The sequence below is a fragment of the Thunnus albacares genome, chromosome 2 (assembly GCF_914725855.1).
Source record: "Thunnus albacares chromosome 2, fThuAlb1.1, whole genome shotgun sequence".
NCBI lineage: Eukaryota > Metazoa > Chordata > Actinopteri > Scombriformes > Scombridae > Thunnus > Thunnus albacares.
The window spans coordinates 28,310,493-28,320,872 of NC_058107.1; the positions used below are offsets into that span (position 1 = coordinate 28,310,493).

Genomic DNA, 10,380 nt, shown 5'->3' on the forward strand with positions numbered 1-10,380 from the left:
TCATTTCTTTTTTGCTTTAATGCATGTGTAACTAAGCAGTAAACACTGCAAGTGTTGTATACATAAAATTCATATTTATTCAAAAATAATTTATGATAAGACTTATTGTGTGTTATTTGTACAGTAAATCTCACCCACTTCACCCCTGGACACTGGATGTTGTGTTTTAATTTAAATTTTTACAAGACCTGACGGATGGTTAAATTGGTCAATTACTGACCTTGGAAATAGTAAAAAAGAAAAAAAAGAAAATCCGATCTGCCGAGGAAGACTGATTTGCGATGTGGTCGAGAGCTTTGGAAAAATCTAGTTGACCTGGAGTTTTGGCTCAATTTTACAGATTATAAAATAGTTCTAAGAACTGAAATTAAAACAATCAACACAAGAGTATTCGCACACAGACATAAATTACGTATTGAAAAAGTTTTGAGTAAGTACTTGTTGAAAATGTTTCAGTATTATTACCATTGACTGTGTAATTAATATAATATATTTATGTACAGTCATGATTACTAGCAGGTTACGTAACAGAAGCTTTCCCAGCCCCCCCTTACATTTTATATGTAAGCTCATTGGCTTGAGCGCCTGTCCGTCATGGCGTCAGCTACTGTCATTGGACGAGCTGCTCATTTGGGGCGGTTACCTGCTTCTTTTCATAACACTTGCGCGACTCAATGTTGTGATTTCAACTGTAGCAACATGTCTGCCTCCATGGTGCGAGCGACCGTCCGAGCGGTCAGCAAAAGAAAGATACTGCCAACAAGAGCCGCGCTGACACTGGTGAGTCATAAACTGAAGTCATAAACTCACGTTAAACACTTTGCTCTCCGTTCAGGAAGGTTCTATATGTTTCTTCAGAAAGCGGCCGTTACGTAGCGTTACGTGATCCAAAGTTAGCCTAGCTAGCTAACATCTGTGACGTTTATAAGGACCCGGTTTACAGATCTTTCCCGTGAAATCTTCTCCAGGTCATATTTACCGATGTTCACTCTTAGGTGGTTTATAAAAACGTGTTGCTAGGTGGCAATAATCTTAAAGTCGTCCTGGGCTTAACCAAATGCTTCTCAGTGGCATTGTATGTTGCTAAGCTAAGCTGTTGAGCCGTTGTTTGGTAAATTGCCACCGACTGTTCTGTTAGCTGAGGTAACTGTAACGGTGTTTCAGCTCTTAAACAACGCAGAACATGTCAACTGTCTTCTATGATGTTATAAACAGTAAAGTTACGTAGTTAAAAAGTTCTTAATGAAAAAGGTAGAAATGGTGTTGTGAAGACTTCGTGGTTTTAGTTTACAAATTATACAACAATGGGTTGTTTCTGCTAGGGTTGTACCGGTGATTCGGTTTAACTGGTGACCGTGTTAGCTGTTGACTGATTGCTCGAAGTTACGGCAGCTGTTGTAAAAGCCTTAAATTCTCGTAAAATGATTGTTCAATACGGTATATGTTCGTCTGGTCCTTTTTCATCTTGCCTTATGCTAATTGGGTGGTGTCGCCAACAAGACGCATTCACATTTCTTCAACTATTTCTCTGAAATGTATATACATAAATAGCTTGTTTGAGAGGAAATGCTCAATCTCGTTGAAGTATCTACACTAATGATGGGAAACAGACGGGTAGGCTGATCAAACGGCTTAGCTACTGGCTGTGTGACCACGCAGTTTACACAATATCTAGCACCACACTTTAATATCGTGTGTACACTTTGACAGAGCAGGTTAATTGGTTGAATATCGGCCACTTTCCGATTTAGGACAACAGTATAAAATACCAAAAACAGGTTACAGCTGCACTGACAATTTATAGGTTATAGTTTGTTTCCCACATTACGAGGTGAATGCTTGTTGCTAACTTATCACATAAATGGTTAGCTTAGATAACAAACACAGCAGCTCATTGTATCTATGCGCACATTCATATTTTGAAAAATCATGAACTTTTCCTGATTTAATTGATCGATTGATTTTTGGAGTGCAAGAACTTTGTTGCAAGGATTATGTGCTAGTATTATCAGTTAAATTACGTTTCTACATCCATACACACTCTGTCTTTAAAATTTTATTGTCATCTTGAAGAAAAACAGAAACAAAAGCATTGTTTGTGGCAAAACACACAAGTTCTTGTGAAGCTTTGAGGTGTGTTTGGGGTCGTTTTCCTGCTGCAGTATGAATCTTTCTCCATAAAGATGCAAATCAGAGGTTATAGCATTTCTCTGAAGAATGGAGTGGTACTTCTCCCTGGTCAGGGCGGAGTCAATTCGATGCAAGTGTCCACTTCCAGAGTAGGCAAAACACCCCCAGACTTGAATATTCCCACCAAGTTTCACTGTCGTCTCATTACATACACTCTTCTTTTACTGCTATAAATCTCAGACTTGGTGTGTTGTTCAGTTGCACCATTGACATGTGACACAACAACAGAAACCGCATGGAGAAAATGAGTGCAGACGGTGAGGAATATTCATTATTGTGTTAACATAAAAATGATAGATAAAGTGGTTAAATATTTCAATAATTATCATTATCGACTGAAATGAAACATTTAATTGTTAAAGATTTTTCAGCTATGTCGCCCAGCCCCACTGCTACTCGTCCTCTGAGACCACTACAAGACAGCCTTCTTTTGACAGTACTTTTACTGATTGGAGTCTTGAGTTCTTTATTTAGCAAATTCTGTATCTGTGATAGAGCTGTTCCTCTATCTTTTAGGGAACTAAGCTTGATGCATTGATTCTCTGATAGTGTGGTCACCTTTGCATACAACTGATCCAGTTTCTGCAAAGCGTTGTAGAGTTCCATGCACTGCCCCCTTAGAAACCTTTAGTCTATCCAGACTGAGAAAGCCTTTCTTTGTTTAGAATGACAATTTGACATCTGACACTTCTAATGCCATGTCTCCCACAATAAACAACGATCTGCTGGAAACTTGAGGCACAGTTATATTTATAACAGTTGAACACTGGCTGTAAGTTGAGTTACTCGAACGAGCCTCTGATGAGTAGATCAAATACACCTGAGCGTCACCTGAAAGCATGCTTCAGTGGAAGGGATACAACTCAAGGAAATATGACCTTTTGTACAAAGGTCAATGCCAGAAATTTGCGTAAATTTGATTGCTGACCTAGAAACATTGCAGAATTTTAAATATTTCTTCTTCGTTTTACATGTCATTATTTCTTTTGTTTTTAAATGTTTCTGAATCCTCAAACTTTCTGATTATTTCCAGGAGATTTTCAATGTGGTCTCAGACTTGTGGGCCCATCTATATATTAAAATAGAAAGATAACCAAAATACCATTCAGTACATCATATTATCACACAAAAAAATCAGACTCAAACAAATAGGCTAAACATACAATGGACACAATTTACAGTATCATGCAAACTGTTGCAGTCTGCAAAATTCTCTCATTTCAACCTCTTAAGTGTGAATATTTTCTGTTGTCTTTAGTCCTTTATTGTAGTAAACTGTCTTTGGGTTGTGGACTGTTGGTTGGTTTGAAACAAGATATTTTAGGTAGCAGCTTGGGCTTTGGGGAAAAAGTGATCCACATTTTTCACTGTTTTCTGATATTTTGTAGAACAAATGACAAATGGATTAACCAAGAAAATAATCTGCAGATTAATTGATTATGAAAATAATTGTTAGTTGCAGCTCTAATACAACAGCTATGTAATAAGCTCTACTTTCATGAAGATAATAATAGTCAGTTTTTGTTGTAACTGTTTTAGGGAAGTGTTGTTTCAACTATATTATAATTTTGGAGGCTGTAGTTTGTAGCGCAGTAGTTTCGCTGTTGAAATGCTGTTGTTGGCATCAAGATTTGTAAATGTCTTGTGAACAATAGTAGGATGGTAGTATCCCAGTAGGATGAAGAACTTGGATGTACAGTATATGATGTACAGATGGGTGTGTGTTAAAGGACAAACCTGATGAGAGAGAGAGACAGATGTATTTCATATTATACCAGAGTTTTTATTCTTGTGTCAGGTTTGATATTCCTGCACTGGCCGGATGAATGCAGACTTCTGCTGGCAGAGCGGCTAACTCCTGGCTAGCTCTTTGCTAACTTGAAAAGGGATAAAATAATTTAATTGTTCAGCTCTTCTAGACTTTCCAAATGTTATAGGACCAAATGGATCAAATTCTGATAGTGAAACAAGTCATTTTGCAGGGGTTGTGTGACAGTCAAAACAATTTATCTACCGTTTTACAGCCGCAACAGTAGCGATGGAGGAAGCTACTGCAGAGCCTGTTGACAGTGTTTTTGTAATTACTCTTACTTCCAGAGGGGGGAGACAAAAGTCTTGCACTCCAGCTTTAATATGCATGAAACAGACTCTCAGTGCAGAAAGCTGTCAGTGCAGAGTCATGGTTATTGTTATGGGTGGGATGGAAATGCACCGATGGAGAATATCAGGCTGACGAGCACTGCTGACAGTGCTGTTGCAAGATAATGAGCGCGTATGTTGTTCTGAGCTGATAAAAGTACTGCTCTGAAGTAAACATGAAGTAGTGGATCGTCCCTCAACTTTGAGGCAGCTGCATAGACGTCTCAGTTATTTTCTGAGTGGAAAAATGAAACGATGGAAAAGTAAAAGAGAAAACGGCAAATAAACTCTTATTGTATTTTAATACTAAGGATAAAGAGGATGATTTTATTCAGAATTAAAATGAAAAAGGGAGGGAAGAAAGTGAAAAAACAAAGCTAAATTTATGTCTTATTAGTTAATTTTCTCTTTTCATTTTCCTTTCAATTATGCATTTCAGTTCAAGCTTTCAGTTTTATCATTTACATTCAGGCGTTTTACATTTCAGAACTTCAAATTTCGCTTTTCATTTTCAAATTGCCATATCACAATATCAGTTTGTCTTTTCAATATCCAATTTCCTTTTTCAGTTTCCTTTTATCTTTTTTAACATTTATTTACTGGATTTATTACTGGATCCTGAGCCATTTTCTATTTTAATTCTACATTTTTCCTTTTTAATTATAATTCTGGGTAAAATAATCCTCCATACCTGTTAGACTAAAGACAAATACTAAACATAAATGTTAACAAATTATACATTAAACAAGAGATAACTTGACAACTAAAAATAAGTTGCAGAATCACAAAAAGAGCTGAATTATCCTACTCTTTATAAATTAAGGTTAAAAGAAATAAGAATGAAAAATCTGGTGCAAAAGGCTTGTACTGCTGTTATTATTATTATTATTATTATTATTATTATACACTACACTATTATTTATACACTCCACAAATACCTAGTTTTTGTCTCCTCACAACACTTGACCGGCGGTATAGTTATGCAACAGCTCCAGACTGTGACACAGTTGGGATGTTCTGTACATTGGTTCACAACAGCATAGTTAAACACATGCAGATGAACACTCCGGCTTTAAGGGATTATCACCGTGATGTGGCTGATGTAGTTCACCTCAGTCTGCCGAATGCCTCCACCTTATCTCATCTACACCTATATCCCGTCAAATACAGAAGGTGCTACAGGCGTGCAGATTATTTCTCTACGCTGTAGGTATTTGCCGTTTTTATATTGAAGTATCAGCTTCTGATCTGCAGGGAAAAAAAGTATTAACAGTATGATAAAAACTTGTCAAACCACTCTCATTTACTATTTCTCCATGTTTGTCTTTTTTAATATGTTTTTCATGATTTTGCCAAAACATAGGCAGCACAGTAAGCTGAACAGAGAAAATGTAAAAAGGTGTTACATAATGTGTATTACAGTTATGAGTTTTAACCTTTTGTCTTCTGTTGTCTTTTCTTCAGACTCCAGCAGCTGTGAACAAGATCAGGTGTTTGTTGGATGGCAAACCTGAATATGTGAGTAACTGATACAACCAAGAGTCACTGAAACATCATATCAATAAACAGCCAGTGTTTCTGTATCTCTTTTGTAATGGCAGCAGGGTGCAGTGTTTGTTAAACTGGGCTGTTCTCATCAAATGATTTTAAAAAAGACACAGTGTCACTTTTTTCACTTATGTTCTTAAAGTCAAACGTAAAGGCACTTCCAGTAGAATTAGGTGCTTTTTTTAAAATCTACTACAACATCAGCAAATGTGTTATGTGTCAGCATGTGTTCTTCCCCACTGTCCCTGTTTTGTTTTTACAATTTTTTAAAATCCAAATTGACACTGTCCAATACACGCACGTCCATAGAGTACAGCATGACTGATACCACTCTGCTAATAGGAGTTAAAGCTGTCTCATTACTGCTTGGTGTTTGTAAAATGTTAGTATTTGCTGCAAGCTGCTGTTTGCTGTGTTGCATCAAAAACGTGTGGCTAAAGTTAACCACATTGTAACTACAATTAGCAGCAGTATTATCTACAGTGCCTCTCCAACAAATACAGTTTCAATGCCAAGTCAACGCTGTGATGATTTTCACTTCAGCAAAACAAAACCGAGTTCATATCACACAGTTGGAGGTTCAGGGCGTATGAGACATTTGATTTTTCACCACAGAACAAGCTTGTTCTGCGTGTTAAGAACTCTTGAAACCTGAGCAGCTAATGAGCTAACAGCTAAACAGCAGTAACTGGCACTGATTATCAACACAAGCGTCACTTTGTGCCAAGAGACAGTAAAATATTACTATTTGCAGCACATTTTTAAGACTTTGTCACAAAAACTCTCGCCGTAAAGGATGAAAAAAATGTACCTCCATTAAGTGTATGTAGTAATATAATAATTATCGTATTATAGCCAAACTGATGTTGGATTTTCTCATAACGAATTATCAGCCAATAATAATTTTTTAAAACTTAAACACATGATATAAACAACATTTTTTGTTCTGATACACACTAAACAGAACGTTTTACAGTCGAAAAATCACCTTGTCATTGCTTCCTGGTCGACAAACTGTGTAATGGAGACTGTTTCTAAAGTACGTCAAAGCTAGTTCAGCATATCTGCACTTCAGTTTCCTCATACTTATCAGTCAACATAGACACCAATACTAATATATTTGCAGTAAGCTGATATCATCCAATATACAGTATCAGTCTAGCCCTTATTCTTACAGAAATATTATAGGAATAAGATGAAGAGTTCATTTGCAAAAACCGATAAACACCATCCTTTAAAAAAAGTTGTGAGTTATAACAAATATAAAACATAGCACATTCTGAACCCTAAATACGTTTTGTCACAAAAGCTGTTATTGCCCGTTGTCAAGTTCATGTTTTATAGCAGAAAACGTTAAACGCAAGTGCTGTTCTTGAACAGAACCCAAATAATCCGTCCAGTGAATCAGTGCGCAGTATTCAGGTCAGGTGACGTAATATGGCTGCGACTCTGTTCAGCTGGAGATGTGCTGTCTGAAAGTGAATTTCGGCGTAACTTTGGCTCAGAGTTGTCTTTGAAGATGGATAATTTGGATGAAACTGAAGAGCCTGTGATGTTATACTGAGTTACACTGAGTAACATGGAGGACTGAGTTAAACTGAATACTGTGAAACACTGAGTAACAATAAGTAACATGGAAAATGGAGTTACACTGTGCAATACTGTAAAATAGTTCATGTTTTTCCAGGTCAGTGCAGTTCCCAAAAAAATGATTGTAAATAAAAAACTGTGGCACACTTTAGGCTCAATGGGTCAGTTCTTTAATGAGCTTGTCTGGTCAGCACTGTGGTCACTCTTTAAAGAAATGACAGCTGTGATGTTTAATGACTCTGCAGATTAAAACACTGGCAAGTTCATACTCAGGGGTTTTGTTTTCTGGCTGGGATTTTCCAAAGTATGATCTTGTACATGTGTAAAATCGCTTATTAATGGGTTGTTTTTGTTGCCATTTTCAGCTCTTTACCTACTAGTTTTATGTTAAAGAATGTTAAATATTGCACTTAAACTTATATTCGTTACATGGATTTGTTTAACTCTGAAACATGAAATATAGTTATCTGCTTTTGCCAAAAAACAAACTTAAAATTTGAAAAAAAAACCAACAATTTTTCAATAAAGTTTGATTTTTTAAGTTACCTGCATTTTGTTTAGTTACTTTTACTTAATCAAAATCCAACTGCAGTTTGATATTACCTGGAATGCTCAATAAAAACATGATTAAAGGAAATTAATAAAAATGTAGATATCTGTTTTTATAAACCAACTCTATGATTTAATTCTTCATGTGTTCTTTCAAGGTAATTATGATGCTTTGCTGTGGGTTGTGGTCTAGTAAACTCTGCGTAGTGACTGAAATACTTGACTGCTACATCTGCATATTTGTCTTATGGCAAAATTAATGAAATTCAGAAGTATTGGTGGATGAATTTCACTGAGTGTTAAAGCAACTCTGGCTCTTCACAGATCGGTCTGAAGGTTGGAGTGAGAACACGTGGCTGCAATGGACTGACGTACACACTGGACTATACCAAGGAGAGGGACAAGTCTGACGAGGAGGTGCTGCAGGACGGTAAGTTATGTCTTTATCACTGTTTTTGTCCCTCATAGTAAAGATCTGCAATGTTTTGTTTATGAAGAAAGATCAAACGGATCAGAGGGGCAACTTACTGGAAGTTGACGTGAGGCTGCTGTCTGCTACAGTGACTTTTGTGAAACTACCACTAGGGGGTGCCAAAGTCTACAAAGTGGCTTTAATTGTTATTTCATGTTTTATGGGTATGACTTGCTGTTGGAATAGTGACGGTTCTGCTCTGGTTGCTCTCTTGCAGGTGTGAGGGTGTTCATAGAGAAGAAAGCTCAGTTGACCCTTCTGGGAACTGAGATGGACTTTGTGGAGTCAAAGCTGTCCAGTGAATTTGTCTTCAACAATCCAAACATAAAGGGCACATGTGGCTGTGGAGAGAGCTTCAACATCTGAGCATCATGGAGCCTCCGTCCCCCCCCCACCACCCGCCCTGCTCCAACCCCTGTCCCATCCAAAAAAAAAAAAGACTGAGAGACCAAGTGTTGACGAACGGAGTCGGACATGAGGAAATCTCTGAGATGTGGACGTGCCTGCGTTTTCACCACTGCTGTTCCTGCAGACCACTCGCATACACACATCCTAAGTGAGCATGTTCATGCTTAGAGGAAGGTTTTAATACAACTATTGCGGCTTAATTGATTTTAGGTTCACATACTTCTGATGACAGCTGCTTCTTTTTATTCTCCATCTGAAATCCACTCCGGACCTTAGAAGGACCTCGATTGCAAAGTGTTTTTAATTTTAGTGACTGGCTGCCATTTTACACATTATACGCACATTATTTTCAGAAATTCAGTCAAGTAACACCATGATATATTTGCAGGAGGAAATGATACAAAGTGGCCCAAGAACATACTCAATAAAGCTGAAAGCTGAACAGGATGATGAAACATATGATACTATTAAGTATATTGTTTTTAAGTTTGAATCTATCCATCAAAACCTGGAGATGTAAAGGCCGACAGCTGTTTAATAAACACACTGTAAAACAGTGTGTTGTCATACAGTCTCGTACCAGCGGTGTGCAGAAGTGGAGGTTGAGTGTCTTGAAACTGCTTTATCAGTTTGTATAGTCTTTGAAAAGTTAAAAGTATATATTTATCTCTGTGTGTAAATATAAAGAATGTAAACCTTTGAACCACACAAACGCACAAATAAAAAAAAAACAACGCACAAAACAGGTATCCCTCACATAAGAGTACATGAGGTTTATGTTGGTTTCTTTTTGCTTGATTAAAGGCAGGACTTTGTATAGACTGTGTGCTCTAAAGATTTGTAACCTGTGCAATATGTCTGTGTACATATAAAATAATAAAGAAATAGTTCAACCAAGTCATTTTAAATTGTGTGGTCACTGTATTATGTTCAGCTAGTTGCTTATTTGTTTTTTTACTTTATTCACAAAACTAATTTATAAAAATCAGACCATCGCAGCTTGAAAAACAAAAAAGAGGAATTGCATTGTAATTTTCATAAAAGATGCAGTAAGTACAACTGAATGACTTCAAAACACACAATACAGTTTTACAATAACCTCAAGCTGTACTGTAACCAACATAACCCAAATATTCCTCCAAATCTTCCCAAAACTTAAGGTTACAGTGTAGACTACATGTAGTATTATTAACTCCGTCTTTCTGGTGAAATGTACAGTTATTATCAATATCAGTAAATCTGCCAATCATACTATATAAGGGTGTATTTCATTTTTATCTATTTATTTTATACTTTACATTATTTTTTCAAAGACTGTATTAATCAAACCAGTCAACACGTGACACAAAAACATTAGTGGGGTATACATGTATGTGCTATGTAGGATTTTTAAATGTTTAATTCTAGCTTTATTTGATAAACAGACTTTATATGACAATGAACAAGTCTTACTCCAATTAATATCGATCTTTGTCGTACAATTT

General features: G+C 36.6%; 1 protein-coding gene across 2 annotated transcripts; it reads left to right on the plus strand.

Moving 5' to 3' along the window:
• Positions 1-647: 647 nt before the first annotated feature.
• On the plus strand, positions 648-9,793 carry isca1 (iron-sulfur cluster assembly 1). Of its 2 annotated transcripts, XR_006407804.1 has the most exons (5): positions 648-780; positions 5,794-5,847; positions 8,341-8,446; positions 8,706-9,044; positions 9,285-9,793. XR_006407804.1 is itself a non-coding variant. In XM_044376848.1 (4 exons), exons 1-4 carry the CDS (start codon positions 700-702, stop codon positions 8,852-8,854), a joined length of 390 nt encoding a protein of 129 aa, XP_044232783.1. In that variant the 5' UTR covers positions 648-699; the 3' UTR covers positions 8,855-9,793. The 2 variants fall into 2 exon arrangements, 1 of the variants encoding a protein (XP_044232783.1); XM_044376848.1 differs by having other exon boundaries at positions 8,706-9,793.
• The last annotated feature ends 587 nt before the right edge of the window (positions 9,794-10,380 follow it).